Source organism: Elephantulus edwardii, unplaced genomic scaffold (assembly GCF_000299155.1).
Source record: "Elephantulus edwardii isolate Elephantulus edwardi_28Jun2011 unplaced genomic scaffold, EleEdw1.0 scaffold00101, whole genome shotgun sequence".
Classification (NCBI taxonomy): domain Eukaryota; kingdom Metazoa; phylum Chordata; class Mammalia; order Macroscelidea; family Macroscelididae; genus Elephantulus; species Elephantulus edwardii.
In genome coordinates, this window is record NW_006399851.1 from 4,773,466 (window position 1) to 4,792,192 (window position 18,727).

General features: G+C 40.9%; 1 protein-coding gene across 1 annotated transcript; it reads left to right on the forward strand.

Moving 5' to 3' along the window:
* Window positions 1–952: 952 nt before the first annotated feature.
* Window positions 953–17,711, forward strand: LOC102845723 (small integral membrane protein 13-like). The gene is made up of 2 exons (XM_006891604.1): window positions 953–1,028; window positions 17,524–17,711. The coding sequence occupies exons 1-2, from the start codon at window positions 953–955 to the stop codon at window positions 17,709–17,711; spliced, it is 264 nt and encodes an 87-aa protein (XP_006891666.1).
* The last annotated feature ends 1,016 nt before the right edge of the window (window positions 17,712–18,727 follow it).

Sequence of the window (18,727 nt, forward strand, 5' to 3'; positions counted from 1 at the left end):
AGAAGATTCTAAGGGAGGGGGAAGGAGGGATTTTAATATGTTTCTGTCAGAGATAAACTTCCTCAAAAGTCCTAAATACTACGCCTTTGCCCCTGGCAACAGGGCTAGGGTTCAGGTGCAACCAGTTTTTCAGGGATCTGCCTTCCTTTTCCTCCTTTGTATTTCGTCCATCATGGCTTTAAACAAAGGTGGATGGAAAGATGGTTGAAGTCACACTGCTGTGACGGCACAAAGCCAGAGGGGCGGCGGACCTTTTGGTTCCGAGAATCCTCAGCCTCAGACAGTAGACAAGAGCTTGAACTCCAGAAAAACCAAAGGAAAAACAGAAGGGACGAGAAGTGGGCGGGGCTAAGCCGCCGAATCAGCGATGCATTCTGGGAGTTGTAGTTCTTCTGGGCCGTAGTGCTCGCGTCTCTACTAGATTCAGCACTTCATTTCCCATGTATCCGCGCATCGCGGAGGCGGTAAGCGGAGGGGGCGCTCGGTGATGAGCTGCCACAAGGGGTCGGGGCTTGGGGCCGGGAGACAGCTGCAGCTGGGACGTTGGCATCGGCTGTGTTTGGAGCCGAGGAACCCTGGGGCTGAGGGCGACTAGGGCCAGGTCGCCACCGGCGGGTCTCTGCTCGGACCCTCTCCCGCAACTGGCGCGCGCATCAGCCGTGGAAGTGCGTCCAGCCGCCGCAGGCGTCTCGGTCCCCGGCACCCTCGAGCACGTAGGAGCGTGCCGCGAACTCCCGATCTCCACAACCCCTCGCTCCGGGCGAGCAGCAGGGTCGGTAGGCTGGCTGCACTGCAACGCCTCCTCCCCGCGCTACCCTGCCTCTTGGGGGCGCTGCTGAGGCCGCTCCGTCCATGCCACCCAGGCGGCTGGCAGCACCCGGCGCCAGCCCCTGAAGCCACCGCCGGCACTCGCCTCCTGTCGCCCTGCTGTGACCTCCCTCCGACCCCCAAGATGTGGCACAACGTCGGGCTAACCCTGCTGGTGTTTGTGGCTACGCTGCTCATCGTGCTGCTGCTGATGTTGTGCGGTGAGTGGGGGCGCGTGGCCAACGTCACGGCTGAATACATGGGCTGGCCCTATAGATGGGCTTGTTTTGTCTGGTTTGAAAGGAAAAAAAGAGGGCTATGAACAGACCAGTCTGTTTAAATCATTTGTCCGTTTATCTCTTTGGAGTGCGCTCACAGGAGTGTACCATCCAGGGAAGCGATACCTTTGACCATCCAGGGGAGGTACAGAACGGGACACCGCACTGGGCATCTTGGCTGGTGGATTAATCTGAGAGTGCTTCACCTTCCTCAGCGGTGTCAGCTCCGGGTTGCCATTCCTTCCCCCTCTGCTCTGATTTTAACCTTGGCCTGTATTCGAAGGTGAAGGGATTTTTTCCTTTCCTACAGGTTCTGTCTGACTCTAATGACGATGAGTGCTTTCATTGTTTGTTTGGGGGTTTTTGGGGGAGGGAAGGTTTCCCTTTCCTATTAGGGGAAAAGGACAGAGCTGGCCTTTAAATTTTTTGTTTACTGTAAATTCAGGCATAAACTAAGTTCCAAACCGATGTTGAGACTAGGAAGAACTTAAAAGCACTGTATTAAAACCCCAGGATCTGTAACCTAATTCATGTTGCTTACCATGAATCGGAACCCATCCATAGTTGACCCTCTGTTGGGTTTTCAAAGGCATTTAATTTTAAGGGAGGAGATTGCCCATCCTTCTCCCACGGAGTAGCTGGTGGCCTCGAACCACATGCCTTCCAGATTGCAGAGCAGCTTCTTGCCTCTAGGCCACTAGACCAAACTGGTTCTGTAATAATGGTGTTGTTTGCAGGGTTCCTTCCTCTCCTTACCCCTAGGAGTGAAGAAACTGTCCCCTCTATTAACTAATAAACAGAATTTTAGATAGTTTTTATTTCTTTAAGGAACCCTTGGTGGCACAGTGATTAAGTTGTAAACTGAGGAGTTGTCATTTCAGACCCACGAGCTGCACCACAAGAGGAAAGAAGAAACTATTAGAAAGTTCTGCTTTGCCCTATAGAGCACTGTCATAATACACCACTACCAGGCCTCTAGCTAAGTGGCTGACAGATTGTAGAAATTTGGGAAGTAGTTAGAACAAGCCTCAGTCAATTTTTTCATATTTGCAAGAGAGGTATGGGATTCAGTCAATACAGTTACTGCTCAGAATTCATACTGAGAACTGTTATATGGTTGTTGTTGTTAAGTGCTGTCAAGTTGCTAGCGACCCTATGAAGGAGAGTCCTCAACGCTTGATATATAGTTAGTGTACTAAATTTTCAACCACAGAATTATATTTAGAAAAGTGCATACACATTTTTATGTTTAAAATTTTTATTCCTTTACTGAGACTTCAGAATTAAATTTTAAACTTATACTCCCTCTTTTCCTGGTGACATTAAAAAAGTATCTTTCATGAATTTCCCTTGTGATGTCACACTTTTGGGCTAATTTTGTGGTGCAGTGGTATAGTGCGCACTGCTAAGCAAATGATCTTGTGGTTCACACCCAACAGCCACACTGGATGAAAGATGTGGTAATAGGATTCCCTAAAAATGTATTACCTTGGAAACCCTTTGGGTAGTTGTACTGTTTCTGTAGAGTTACTGTGAGCAAGAATCTACTAGATGGCTATGGTGTGTGGTTGATAGGGGCAAGAATACCTTATTTTGATTAGAATGATCAAGAACTAATGAAAAAGTAGTGCAAAGTACTGTTTTGTTGGAGGGCTAATTAGCTTCATGTTTGACAAGGATGTGACTGGAACTTGGAGGTGTGAAAGGAAGGATGGGACCAGATTTGAGAAAGAAATTGGGGAACTGTATTTGAGAAAGAAATTGGAGAGCCGTATTTGGGAAAGAAATTGGGGAACCGTATTTTCAGCATTGGTTGAAAAGTAAAGAGTAACTAGATTAGGTGTATGCCCTTAAAGAGCAGATCGTGGATAAAAGTGTTTTTGAAAAAATAACGAATGCCATGATTTTCTTAGAAAAATGCATCAGCATCCTTTCTTTTTTTCTACTTGAGAAGCTTCATGGACTCTCCCATCCATAGATTTCAGGTCAATGGTCTCTATCTTTGCTGGTCTTTTGTTTTCTGATTTCATTCTGTTCTGCAAATTGTTAAGTGGGAACATGGAAATCTATATCTTAGGAGTCTGTCCCCAAGGAACCCTTGTGTGTTTGGTAGGTGTAACAGGTGCTTTCAAAAGAGATTCAGTTTTTTTATTTCAGGTTGCTGAGGAGATTTCTTTGTCCTCTCTATATTAGTTGATTCTACTTTATGGCCCCTCATCACTGACAGGCATTCTACACCTGTTTCCCACCCCTTCTCTTGTCCTTATCTACAGCAGGACAAATGGCAGCCATGTTGCCAAAACAGTGGACTCTTATCTTACACTCCTAGTAGACAGTAGAACAGCCCCTCTGTAAAGCATTCTTCTTGAATTCCTTCTGACCATGCTCACCATTTGATTTCTTTATATTTCCTTGACTTCTCATCCTTTAGCATCAGAATTTTTTTTTTAACTACAGTTTTCATTGGGATTTTGTTAGGGGGGGGTGTCAATGAGTCATAGTCAACTCAGCAGCACCTAACATTCATTATTTGCAGTACATTCCTAAAACGTCTTAAGTTTATAAATGGTGTGTGCCAGTTTATTTGTATGGGCATCTGCCTATCCATCTAGCTATGAAGTAGAAATTTTGTGGAATAGTACTTATTACCCTTTTCCCATGAGATGTGCTGCTGATATTTTTTTTTTCTTTTCTTCTTTCTTTCTTCTACCTAGTTTCTTAGTGTTTTACAGTTTGACTTGACGCAGGGACCTCTATTATATCATCTCCTATTGGCATCTTATGCAGTTCCACAGGTTTAAGGCTATTAACTGTAGTAGATAAAGAACTTTATTTTTTATCTTCCACACTTCTCATCTGAGCACCAGGCAAATGCATGAACCCTCTCTGTATAGCCCTATGTGGAGATCTGACGAGCTTCTGAAGCAGAACTCTTAATTTCTCCTGCCTGCTCTTCTCCACAGTCTTTTCCATCTCCTGTGTTACCAACATCCTCTCAGTAGTTCAGCTAGTTGTCCTTGAATTTTTTTCTTTCTTTACCTCAGGTTTGTGTCCTAAATATCTGAAATAAGTTCTGACATAGGTTATCTTCTCCTCCACCACCACCATCATCTTTGGTCTATCTTTGTTAACTGTTATTTCCCTCTTTTGTTTATAATCAACTTTCCACATACAAGCTAGACTTGTTTTGTTGTCGTTGTTGTTTTGTGCCTTTGAGTTGTTTGTGACTCATAGCGACCTTATGCACAAGAGCCTTAAACCCTGCTCTATCCTGTGCCAACCTCATTGTCTCCGACAAGCCTACTCCCACTGCCCCAATCACTGAATCTATCCATCTCATTGAGGGTTTTCCTCTCCTGCACTATCCCTCCACTCTCCCAAACATGATGTCCCTCTCCAAGGACTGGTTCCTCCTTGCAACATGCAAGATTATAACCCGGGTCAGGTGCACCTTAGTCTCCAGCCTGATGTCCTTACTCTTCTGTACTTGAGAGGTCCCTGACAGCTGACTTTTCCAGTGCAATTCGTCTCTTGATTTCCTGGCTGCTCGTATCAAGAATGTTGAATGTGGAGCCAAGCAAACGAAAACTATTTCAATCTCTTCACCATCCATCCTGATGCTGCCAATTGGACTTCTTGTTTAGGAAATATTTTATGAAAAGTTTGGGATTTTTAAAAATAGTTTCAAAGGAAGCTCTGGTGACCTAGTGGCAAGAAGCTGCTCTCAATCCTGAAAGCATGAGGTTTGTCACCAGCTGCTCTGTGGGAGAAGGATGGGCAGTCTCCTCCTGTATAGTTAACTGCCTCGGAAAACCTGCTAGAGGGTCAGATATGGGTCAGTTCCGACTCTATAGTATTCAACAACAGCATAGTTTCAAAACTCAGTAGTACTAAGTATAAAAAAACCACAAAAGTGCTTTCAACTCTCATTTTCACTGTTCCTCTTACTTCTAAATATATATTATTATTCTTGATTTTTCTAGTGTGTCTCTCACATAGCCTTTGAGTTGGAACTGATTCATAACTCACCTTCTAGTGGGTTTACAAGACTGTATGTATATTGCCCATCTTTCTCCCACAGAGTAGCTGTTCTTTGAAGCCATCTACTTGTGGTCTTTTTGTTAGACAGCTTTGTGGTCTGATTTGACCATCAGTTGACTCATACCCACCCTGTGAACAATGACTCTGAACTTTGCCCAGTCCCAAGCCAACATCAAGTGTTTCCAACATAGCTCAACCCATTGCCACAATCATTGTGTCATTCCATCTCATCCTGGGCCTTCCTCTTTTGTACTGACAAGAGTGATGTTCTTCTCCAAGAAGTGGCCACTTCTGACAACATGTCCAAAGTGTGTGGAAAGAGTTTTAATCCTTGCCTCCAAGGAGCAGTCTGGTTTCACCCTTTCTAGGACAGACCTGTTTGTTTTCTTGGTAGTCCATGATATGTTCAATGCTTTCTCCAGCACCACAGCACAAACATGACAATTCTTCTGTCATCCATAGTCATAGTCCTGCTCTCTCAAGAATAACAAGTAATTGCAAAGACCATGGCTTGGGTCAGACACACCTTAGTCTGACCTTTTTGCACTCTGGAGAAGTTCTTGAAAGCAGATTTTTCCAGTGCATCTTGTCTTGATTTCCTGACTGTTGGTGCTGAGTGTTGATTGTGAATCTGAGCAAGATAAAATCATTAACAACTTCAGACTTTTCTCCATCTGTCATGATGCTGCCTATTGGCCTGGTGGGTTAGCTAGTTGCTATCTCAGAACTTTCTTTTTATGTGATTATTCCTTTAAAATAACATAAAATAACATTTGTTTTTGCTTCAATTTTATAATACCTTATCTCCATAGGAAGGTCTGGTGATATAGTCCTTAATGTGCTACACTGCTAATCAGAAGGTCGGCAGTTCAAATCCAGCTCCTCCTTGAGAGAAAAATGGGCTGTCTTGGAAACCTGATGGAGGGTTTCTAGGAGATGAGTAGCAGTGGATTATTTGGTTGTTTTATTTTTACTTATGTAGTTTTCCTCTGATAAACTTTTTTGTTTCTTCTGTTTTTCTTCCTGTTTGCTTTGCTTTCTTAATGGAGATTTTCTGCAAAGGAAGGTCTTTATCTGTTGTCTTTATCTCTAATGATAAGTGCTAAAAGATAATGATTCTAGTTTGGTTAGGATGATTAGAATCCACCAGTGGGAAAAAGAAGGGCCATCTCCTCCCATGAATATTTACAGCCTCGGAACCGAGGGGGGGCTGCTGTGAGGTGGAAGGGCTGTTTTCTATAAGTATTCTGTTTCAATTAAGAGAGGATCTTCATTTCTGATTTGAGTGTTGTAAAGTTGGCTGGCTGAGTGCGTGACAATTCTTTAAATAGACTTTGAACAATCTTTCTTCTCCCTGATCCTACCCGAATCCTCATCTTCACTGAGGTTTTACTGTAGTTACTGTCCTTTTCTGCTGCTATCCTGCTTTTTGTACTTTTCTAGTTCTCCTTTTCAGGAGTTAAAGTAAGGGATAACATTTAGTCATTGCTTATGACAACAAATTGTAAAAATCTTTAAAAATCCTTTCTAGTGTATATACATATTGTGCTTTCTCATGAAATTAATCAAGGAGTGTTAGTATTTTTACTCTACATTCATAAATTTGTATAATTTACATTTACCATGAACTTCACAGTAATTAGCTGTGCTGACACACGTGTTGCCAAGTATCAACTTGAAATGCTTTGTGAGCAGTTTGTCTTTCCAGGGGGGGAGATGGTGATTAACACTTGAGCTCCCCACAGTAGCAACAGGAGAAAAAAAAGTGAATGTGTAAGTGAACTCCTGCAGTTCAAACCTGTGCTGTTGAGCTGTGTAAATCCATTCCCCATCATCATTCACGCATCATCTTCCAAACATAAACAAGCTTTCCCTTTCCCCAGGCAAGCTCTCCAGAGGCCTTAAGTTGATCTCCTTACCTCTGTATATGATTATATTTTAGTCAGTATTTAATAAAGTTATTGATTTAAATGAAAGTTTTCCTAAGTCTTTAAAATCAGTACACATATGTTATTTAACATATTTGGCTTTTTTTTTCCATACAAAAATTATTTTTACTCATTTGTTAGTTAATGCTCATGCAACTTAGAAATTTGACAGAACAAAATTTTCTTAAACATTTCAACAGATTTAAAACTATGTTGTTGTTAAGTGCCCACAGTGACCCTATGAACAATGGTTCTGAATCCTCCCCTGTCCTATGCCATCCTTATTATCTCTGACACAGTCAGGCCCACCAGTACAATAACTAGTCAGTTTGTCTCACTGAGTGTCTTCCCTTCCTTCAATGGTCCTTTTTCAAGTACTAGCCCTTCCTTACAACATGGCCAAAGTGTGTGAGATGAAGCTTCATTATCCTTACCTCTCCAGAACACCCTGGCTACACATTTTCCAAGATAGATTAATTTATCCTTTAGACCGTCCATGGTAGGGTGTGTTAAGGACTCTTCTCTAGTAGCACAACACGAAGGCGTCACGTCTTCTCTCATCCTTATTCATTGTCTGACTTTCAGATGCATAGAAAGTAATTGGAAGGCTTACGATTTGGATCAGGTTCACCTTAGTCTTCAAACTGACATCATTGCTCTTCAGCACTTTGGAGAGGTCCCTGATAGCAGACTTTCCCAACGAACAGAAATAATTACAGAAACCTATAAATCAGACATACTATTTTAATGACTCATTTCCTCTAAAAAGGGAACATAGTCCACAGGGAATGGCTCATTGCTCTGCTAACCCAAAGGCCAGACCTCTGTAGTGGTTTAAATCTACCAAGTGGCTCAGTGGGATAGATGAACATATCTCCTTTCGAGCAATTTATAGCCTTAGCAACCCATTGAAAGGTCAGCCAGCTATAAGTCACTTTCATCTCTCTGACAGTATATTGTTGTTGGGTACCATCAAGTTGAGTATAACTCATAGAGACCTTATAAATAATGGATCTGAACCCTGTCTTATCCTGTGCTGTCCTCATCATCTCTGGCATACCTGAGTCTATTGCTGCAGTAGCAGTGTCAGCTCATCTCATTGAAGACCTTTTTCTTTTTCACTGACCCTTCCAGAATTCTCTTTAAAAAGACTCTATATAGAGTTAATTTGATTCATGGGTGACTCCATGAGTCACAGAGAAGAACTGAGCTTACTAGGGTTTTCTTGACTGTAGTTTTTGAAGAAGCAGCTTGCCAATCATTTCTTCCATGGTATCTGCCATAATAGGGTCAAATTTACAGCCTCTTGATTGGTAGCCAAATGGAAGCTTCACTGTATGCTTCACTCAGACCTTGAAAGAGCTGGGACAAAGAATTATGTAATTTAAAACTTCTTTGATGTTATAGTGTGGGTGGTAGTTTAGGGCAGTCAGCACCCTCTTCATTGATAAATGTGGGCTCTCTTTTCTCAGTCTACTTATCTGACCTAGGAAAAGCATTTGACCCGGAGGAATAGTCCTCCTCCTCATGCACATTTTACTATTTATCTTTCTATAATAATTGTCTAATACAGTGTTTGTCCTTTGGGGACTGAGTTAGTTCACTTAACATAGCATAATGCTTTCTAGACCCCCCCAAGTTAGGGAGTAATTTTCAAAATAATTGCTCTTGCATCCTGTGTAGTAGTCCATCATGTGACTGAACCATCAGTTCTCAATCCGTTTGGTTGCACAACAAAATATTAATGACTTTGGCTAACCTTAAATGAGTTTCTACCATACATCAGGGAGCCCTGGAGGCAAAGTGGTGACAGTTCTAGGAGGCATTATTGAAGAAGGCATAATCAAAGTTGCTTTGATTAAATTCACTAATGGTGTCTCGAGCCTTTTGGCTCTGCTTAGTGTGTCACTAAGAAAGTGTATGAAGCAGTGACATCTTTGGATAGGAGGCAGAAATGCTACTTATTGTGTTGGGTGTTTTTTTTTTAACTAATATTTTAGTGTATTTTTGTTAAAAATTTGTGCAGCTATTTAGGTTCCCATTAAAAAATTTCTACACAGATTGTTCAGTGACATTTTAGGTCTTCATTGTTTCAGACTATCTTAATTAGTTTCCTCCCCACATAGCTTTCTTTTAAAGTGATTGTTCATGGTTTTGTCTTATTTTTTTTAATTATTATTAAATTTTATTAGTTTTAATGAACATTTACAGAGATTTTGGGTTCTCATTCATTCATTGTTGCACTGTTTTCTCTACCCTCCTCCCCACTTCGTTCTTCCCCCCCCCCCGAATGTCTGTTTTAATTGTCCAATAGCCACAGTGCTTGTCAAAGCCAGTTCTGATTACTCTCCTTTGTCAGTGTGTCCTTTGCCATTCCCTATCACTCCTCCCTGAGAGAGACTTCACCCTGATTCATAAGGAAAAGGGGATGGCGTATTCTCTTAGCTACTTCCTGCTGAAAAGGGATGCTGTGGGTTTCAGGGTGGAGATCTTCTCTCACTACTCTAAAGGGCCCCTTTGGCAGTAGGAAACACATAGACTATTATGGAGATTGGTTTTGGAATTTAGATGCACTGTTACCAATTGTTCATATCCTTGAAGATGTATCATGGAGGTGTTGCAACCTAGAAGACACAAATTTAACTAACAAGTTAAAAGTACATGAGTCAAAAATTAACAAGCAATAATATTCTGAGTAGAGGTTCTAGTAGTGGCACAAATCAAGTTACAGAGGGAAGGTGGTTCTTACAATAAAAGGCCTATAGATTAGCACTTTGTCTATTATAGTGTACAGGTTAGGAACCACAAGATGTAGAGGCTCAGCTATGTCATTTATGCTTCTTAAGTCCTGGACCAAATTCCATCTACCACTGGGCTGTTTTACAACTCGGAAGTTCACATGCTAGGTAGAGGTGAAGTAAGGAACTGCTTATGAGGTTTTCCGTCCATTCCAACAACTAAGAGATAGTGAGAAGAGTTGGGACCTCAGAAGGCTTTTAGGACCAATTAGTAGGCTCTGTGTCCAGGAGAAAATGAATATACTTACCAGTAATGTTAATGCTCATCCACGACTCTTCTGGGAGGATCTAAATCGTTGAAGCGTCCTCCATTGTTTCCAGCTGGGAGCTGGGGCCTGTCAGTCCTGTCTGCCACGAGGACCTGATGTGGGCCACCTTGGGCCAAGTGTCCTTCAGAGCCACACTTAAAGCAAGTGACTGGGAGCTTCCTCTCTACTCCCTTGCCTATCTGTGGTTTTGTCTTATATATAGACTTTTTTTTTTTTTAAGATGCATAGTACTTAGAGATGCTGTTTATTGCTTTGATTTGTTATTTAGCTACAAAGTGACTTTGGGTTAGTCTCAGGTCAAAGTTTATCTCTGGTATTATTAAACTATTGAAGTGTAAAGTTGGCATTGAGCCAGTTACTTAGCTACTTAGATGCCATGAAGAAGATGGGATTTTGTGTAATTATAGTAGAGTGATTCCACAGTTTATAGAGATAAGAAGTTTGTGCTTATATTGATCTCAGGCTTTTAGACTAAAAAGGTTTTGGATATTGAAATAAAATCCTTACTCTCCAAAGAGTATTTTTTTTTGTTTGAGCTGTACGTTCTCCATCAAAATCTGAAGCTTGGTACAGTTTTTAAATCTTTTTTCTGTCTTACGATCTCCAGCATGCTTGAGCCTATTGTTACAGTCACCTTTTCAGTCTGTCTTGCTCTCTTTCTCTGGCCCTCCACCTTTCTTGGCATCATGTCCTTTCCCAAAGGCTTTCCCGTGTATTCTTGGGTCACTGTGTTGTTGTCGTTAGTTGCTGTTGTATAACTCTTAGTGACCCTGTGAACAACAGATCTGAACCCTTTCCTATCCTGTGCCATCCTCATACTTTGTGAAACACTTGAATGCGTTGTGACACATTAGCAATCCATCTAGTTTAGAGTCTTCCTTTCTTTTGTCTCCGCTCCACCTTCCCAAGCACAGTGTTCCTTTCCAAGGAAGAGCCTCTCCTAGCAACATGTCCAAAGTATGTGAAACAAAGCTTTGTCATCTTTGCCTCCAGCATGTGCTCTGGCTGTAATAATTTCTCCAGGACATATCTGTTTTCTTTTGGCAGTCTGTGGGATATTCAATACTCTTCAACACTACACCTCAAAGACATTAGATCTTCTGTTATTCATTGTCCAGCTTTCTGATGCAGAGCAGGTTATTGAAAAGACCATGGCCTGATTCAGGTACACCTTAGTCTTCAAACTGAGACCATGGCCTGATTCAGGTACACCTTAGTCTTCAAACTGAGACCATGGCCTGATTCAGGTACACCTTAGTCTTCAAACTGACTTCATTACTCTTCTATATTTTGGAGAGATCCCTGACAGTGGAATTGTCCAAAACAATATGTCTCCTGACCTCTTGACTGCTGGTACCAAGGGTGTTGATTGTGAATCTAAGTAAGGTGAAATTAATAGTTTCAAACTTTTCTTCATCTATCATGATGTTGTCTATTGGTCTAGTGGTAAGGACCTTTTCTTGATGTTTAAATATAATCCATATTGAAGGCTGAATTCTTCACTTTCAGCAAGCAAAATTGTACGAGATTGTGTCAACTGCATATTGCCATATTCTTCATAGAGTCCAGCTTTTCAAATGATATGTTTATCAGAGAGATGGAATACATATGGAGAGAAGATACATACCTGACACACACCTTTCATCATTTTAAACCATGCTGTGTTCTCTTGCTATGCTCGCACAGCAGCTTCTTCATCTAGTTACACATTTTACATGAGCACAATTAATTGTTCTTGGATTCCCATTCTTTTCAATGTTAGTCATAATTTTTTATGATCCACACATTCAATTGCTTTGGCACAGTTAATAAAACACAAATAGACATGCTTCTGGTATTTTCTGCTTTCAGCCAAGATCCATCAAATATCAACAGTTTCACTTGGTATCCCATCAATTACTAGAACATTATTTATTTGCCAATGACTTCAGTAAGTTTGAACATCTTTCCAGTGGCTCTTGATCATATGGTACTTCCTGAAATTTTTCAGTGTCAGCCAATTCTCCCCCCCATCAATTTTTTTATAGACTATATTGTTTTCTTTATTTTTTTCCCCTGTCTCCTTCCCTCTTTTTATTGTAATAAAACATGTATGGGAATCAAAGGAGCTAAGAGGTGGGAGCAGAAAGATGAGGATGGATAGGGATGAAATCACAGGGTTGCATAATTTGGTGGGTAGAGGGAGTGGGTAAAGGAAATGAGAAAGATACAGCAAGGACTGGAAAAGCCAGGGTAATGGTGGACATAGTCCAATGGGTGATTCATTTTTTTTTCTTTTTCTTTTTACAAATAGATTGTGTTTTTTTATTTGTGGGTTTCCCATTTGGGAATAAAGGCTCAAACTTTCTGGCTGCTTCATGTTGGAAAGGGACGTTGAGTTGAAGGCGAAGGGGGGAACCCACTTTAACATTTTACTGGTGGTCTTGAGTTGAAACTTCATGCCTTCTTGTTCAGTTAGAAGATATTTTCATGATGTTTTTTGCCCTCTGGACTGCAAGGTGTTTGCATGAGTGAGTCTAGTGGGAGTGGCTGGCTGAACTTTGAGGCTCCATCCAACTTCACTTCCTTAGCTGGCAGTTATATTTCCCTTTTGTCTCTGAGTCAGGTTCTGGAACAGGACTCAGTGTTCAGGTTGCCTGTAGGAAAGGGAGCAAACCTAGAGAGAACAAACTTGTGAGTTACAAAGAAAAGGGCTTTGGAGGTGATACTTAAATGTGTACTGGAGGAGCAGATGAAGGAAAGTGGCTTAGATAAAATTCCTCATACATACCAGGCAGCTCTCCCCAGGGGATGAACAGCTCTCCTCCCGAAAGCTCTTCTGAGGTCCAGACCTCTACTACTGAGGACCTACTGGGAACCACAGCTGGGGACAGCATTTCTGGCTCTAACGTTGTCATCATTGCCCCCTTCCTCTCTGCTAACTGGTCTAATTGTAACTCACAGTAGGTATTGTTACTTTCCCCTTCCCCAAATGGAAAAGGGTACTCCAGAATGGTGAACAGACCCAATCTAGGTTGAAAAAGTAATAAAGGCAGTAGAATAAGGACTCAAACCAAGGTTGTCTGAAGGTAGGCTGTGAGGCGGGAAGCTCTGTGCACTGCTCAGATTGGCCATCTTTCATCTTCCTATATTTCATTTCAAACTTCTTCACTAACAGTTCAACTTCTTGCCTCTCCTGGAGCCCACTGATGAAGGGGTCCTCAGTATGAAGTTGTCCAAAGCACAGCAGCAGCTTGGCGTAGCTGAACTCCATTACTAGGCCTTAATTTTTTGCCAATGACTTAAGTGCATTTTTAACGTCTTTCGTCATTATCATTGGCTCTTGATCATATGATACTTCCCGACTTCCTGAAATATTTCAATATCAGCCAATTCTCCCCCACCCCCAATTCTTCATTCACATTGTGTTTCACACCATCATTGAAATGTCATGCATTAAATTTTATAAAATGAATAACCATTTGACCTTGCCCACCATTACTTGGTCCTTTTGTCCAGGTCCTTCCCATTTACTTCCACCCACCTCCGTCCACCCATCAAACCTTGCAACCCTATCGTTTTGCTTCTAACCATCCTTAGCCCTCCCCTCTTTGAGTTCCCATACATGTTTTACTAGTTATCCCGTTTTCACAATAATGGTCTTATGCAGGATTTGACCACATGAGATTGTGTTACTTCACTCAGCATAATTCACTCTAGCTTCTCCCAAGTTACATAGTATTTTCAAAATCATTGCTCTTGAGTGCTGCATAGTATTCCATTGTGTGAATGTACCGCAGTTTCTCAATCTATTCATTTGTGGTTGGATATTTGAGCTATTTGTGTATCCTTGTGATGGTGAATAATGCTGCTATGAACGTTGGTGTACAAATCTCCATTTTTGTCTCACTTCTAATTTCCTTGCATATTCATGTGGCCAACAGGCAAATGAAGAAATGCTCAAAATCACTGGCAATAAGAGAGATGCAAAGCAAAACCACGGTGAGATACCCTCTCATCCCAGTAGCAGTGGCAAAGTTTAGTAGGGCAGTAAGCAACAAATTTTGGAGAGGATGTGGAGAGGTGGGAACTCTCATACACTGTTGATGGGATTGTAAAATGGTGCAGCCACTCTGGAAGACAGTTTGGCATTTCCTCAGAAAGTTGAACATACAAATCCCATATGACTCAGCTATTCTATAACCATTACAGCCAATTCTTTTTTACACTGACTCTTTATATTCCCTCCATCTTCTTTTAAAGCTTCCTGGATCATTCAAGATTTTTCTCATAGCCTTTCTCAGTATTGTATCTTGAGGCCTGAATTTTTCAGTCCTTTCAGTTAGAAAATTGTCATTTGAGTTATTCTCTTTTCATTCTCTGACTCCAGCTCTCTGTGTATTCTGTTATAATTCTTTTGTCTTCTCCAGCTGCCCTTTGAAATCTCTCTTTAATCTCTTTTACTTCAGCATGTCCTCCCTTTGTTTTGGCTTCTTGACACTCTGGTGCAATTTGCAGAGCCTCTTCTGACATAGACTTTGGGTTTTTCTGTCTCTAATGACCTTTTCCTCTCTTTTTGGATGATATCCTTGATGTCATCCCACAACTCATCTGGTCTTTGATAATTTGTGTTCAGTACTTCAAACTTGTTCTTAAAATGATTTTCAAATTAAGGTGGAACAGACTCAAGATTATATTTTTATTCTTGTGAGCCTGTTTTAATCTTCAGCCTCAATCTGAACTTGCACGAGTCAACCCATAAGGCACGTAATAACAAATCTGCATCTTTGAGTCTCCAGTGATTGTGAGTCACTTTGACCATTAACTTCTTATTTAAATAATGCAGATAATCATTTCTGGATAATCAATTCATAGAGCTAGTGAGAATACTTGAGGCAGTGGTTAATATGAAAATGCTTTGAGGTTTTGGAACACTGTAGTCAAGGTAAAAATAATGTTCCCCAGCAATTATGGTGCATTTATTAATGTTGATGTTTCCTCTCTGAAGTTTATCTGCCTTCACTCCCTTGTCTGTTACTGGACTGGCACACAGCTTGATGAGAAATACAATGGATAGTGCATGTAATGAAATACACACTTTGAAGTAACACTTCTTTACTGGCTCACACAAATGTGTACTCCTTTGATTATCCAGGAACATTAACTTTCTGTTATCAGCTAGTTGTTGGGTTTTTGTTTTAATTTTTTTATTTGTAGGACTTATCATTGTGATACTGAAGCAAGGTACAGACTTGCCTTTTACACACAAAGCTTGTTTGAACAAAATTTCTAACTATAGATACATATGACTGTGGACACTCTCTTCTTTTTTTAAAATTATTGTTTTTATTGTGATTTTATGAAAGTTTATGAAGAGATTGGTTTTCATTCATACACATTTTTCTCCCTTCCCTTCCTCCACTTCACTGTTTCCCCCCCCCCCTTGATTTGGTTTTGTTTTTTAATTTTAATGAAAGTTTACAGAGACTTTGGATTTTTATTCAATTGTCATTTCATTGCACAACTCTTCCTTTTTGACATTAGTTTCTCTTTTAGTAACATCCAGGCTGTGATAAAAGACATTGAATAAGAATAGATAAGGGCTATCAGTGTCAATGTATCAAGTTTGAATAGGAAAAATTGGATAAGCTACACTTCCTTCCTTCAGAGCTTCTGTCTGCTCTTGGCATGAAAGATACAGAGGAGAAGCCCGTTTCAGTAAAAGATAGCCTGGATTTTAATGTTTCCTCTCCTTTTTACTGTAGGTAGGATCCAGAGTCTAAATGAAACTTGTCTTACAGAATGGTGAAACTTTGTCTCATATATTGTGGCATGTTGTTAGGAGGTGCCAGTGTTTGCGGGGCGAAAAAAGACATCATGATTCAAAGAATACAGAGGGGGTCAGTGAAAGAGGAAGATCTTGGATAGTGAAATAAAATTCTTATTCTCTAAATAGTATTTTGTGTTTTAGCCAGTCTTTAATCATCAGAATTTGAGATGAATTGATACTGTGACTGCAGCAGTGACCTTGAGCATGACAGAGATTGTGAAGATGGTGCAAGATTTCAGTTTGTTGTGCATAGAGTCACTGTGAATTGTAGTTGATTCTGTGGCACCTAACAACAGCAACAACAGAGATGCTGAATACGTTTGAGACTTAAGTCTTGGAAGAAGTACCTGGCAATCTACTTCTTAATATCAGCCAAGAAAATCCTGTGCATCAGGAGATGGCACAGGACCAGGCCATGTTTTAGTCCTTTGTGCTTGGGCTTGCCATGAGTCAGGGGTTGATGGATGGTGACAAATCAAACTCAGAAATCAGAATTAGTAATTCTGTTTCTTGTATCTATAGTACCTTTCCTTCTCTCAGCACGCAGTTACGCACACACTCTTCCTAGTATTTAGTGTGCTTTCTTTTTTTTAATTTAGCCGTCTCTTGAGGCCAAGAGTAGTTCTGATGGTGTAGTACCTAGGTTTGAGCTTCAATCCATATTAAAGACTACAATCCTTGACCTTCTGCAGCAAACTTTCAGGTCCTCCTCAATTTCACCAGGCAAGGTTGTGTCATCTGCAGAATGTAGGTTGTTGATGAATGTGTAGCCTTCATTATGGAGCCTTCAAAATCAAGAAGACAGAGATTCTTAGCAGTGGGCCAATTGGCATAGAGAAGAGATTGCAATTGCTTTCAGAAAGCAGAGTTGTGTCATCTGCATAGCACAGGTTATTGATGAGTCCTCCTCCAATCCTGATGCAGCATCATTCTTCATAAAAATTCACCTTCTGGCATTATTCACTGAGTGTCTAGACTGAATATTATCATGAGAGTTTACAACCCTAACTTGAATTCCTGTCAGTGTAGAAATCTCTCTTGTTGAGAGTCTTCTCCTTCACTGATCCTTCGCCTTTCCTTTGCTATTTCTTAGAATAGTCTTATGATTTACATTTTTTTAGATGAACCAATTTTATATTCTAAGCACCCAAAGAACATAAACTCTTTTTTTGCCACCATTATATAATCCCATGTTTTATCATTTGTCTTCCATGTTAAAAGGAAATAAACCAAACCCACTGTCATTGAGTTGATCCCAACTCAAGCCAACTGTAGGGCAGGTTTGAACTCTGCCACATAGGTCTAAGTCTTTACAGAAGCAGACTGCCTCATGTTTCTCCTTGGGAGCAGCCAGTTTGTTCAAACCAGTGACCTTTTGGTTAGCAGCCAAATTCTTTAACCCTCATGCAACCAGGGGTCCTATACCTTGCTTATACTTTATATTTAATAAATATTTCTTAAATGTATATATTTTAATCATATTTCCTTATAGATACTGTTTTGTGACCTACCTCCTTTCCCCAGTTAACTTGTGCATTCTGAATCAATAACATACATGCATTAATTTTTCTCAATGTTTTTGTGTCTCCATAGGTTGGTATTTTGTATGGCGTCTGTTTTTATCTAAATTCAAGTTTCTGCGGGAACTGGTGGGAGACACAGGCTCCCAGGAGGGAGATCATGAGCCTTCAGGATCAGAAGCTGAAGACGACCCTTCCTCCCCTCCACGCAGGATCAGATCTACTCGCCAGCGGCGGGCACCTGCCGAGGAAGGCCACTGACTGCACTCTCGGCGGTGATGAATGGATAATGGACAGTGACAGGGAGTCTCTGCTTTTAGTGACTTGGTTTTAAACTTTACAGGAAGACTGAAAAAATAGCTACCATTGGATTTTAACTACAGTTGAAAAAAAACCCCACCCTTATATGTAAGCCATACCAAAAAAAAAAATAAAGGGAACTAAAAACAAATTGGACCACGTAAACTTAAAATAATCTTTAGCTTTACTGGCTTTCCACTTCTCTATGTCTCCTTGGCTTTTGGACTTATTTTGTTTTACTGATACAAATCTGGTGAACATTACAGTTTGGAAACGCAAGATTAATTTGTCCTAAAATGTCTGCTTTTCTTCTACATTTTAACTTGCCTGAAACTGAGATGCATTGTGCAATTGATGTCCACCTGACAGTAGTCGTGATTCGCTTGTCCTCGACTGTGCGTGTGTGAACTGTGTCACAGCTGGTCATCACTTTGAGTGTCATATTGCTGGTATCAAATATGTCGGGTTTAATTGGAATTTTTTAAATGTCTTCAAAAAGATTGTATTATGATTCAGCATTGAAAAGATAACGTATACACAGAACACCACAGGAACCAAGCAGCCAGCACACGTTTGGTGAAGCAAACATCCGGCATTGAAGGAATGACCATATTGCATTGCAACACCAAAGTGCTTTGCAGGACCTAAGAAAGGAAGAGACCCCCCCATGTAGATGAAGTTATACTGTATTTTGTCAGTGAGACATGTGCAAAGGGATTACCTCTGACATGTTGGCCAATGCAGATGAAGGCAGGTGAAATTGCCAAAACCCTCAGGATAGACGAAATAGAATTCAAAGCACTGAGAAGCTGGTGTGACTGCTGAATTTGTCGAGCAGAACTGTTGCTGAGGCATCCAGCATCATTTTATTCAAAGGTTCTTCCTGGCATTAAACAGAAAGAAGATAACAGTGGAGCGACTGCTGGAGAAATGGCCCTGGATGCGGAAGGTGGCGACATGTGGGAAAACATGGGCAT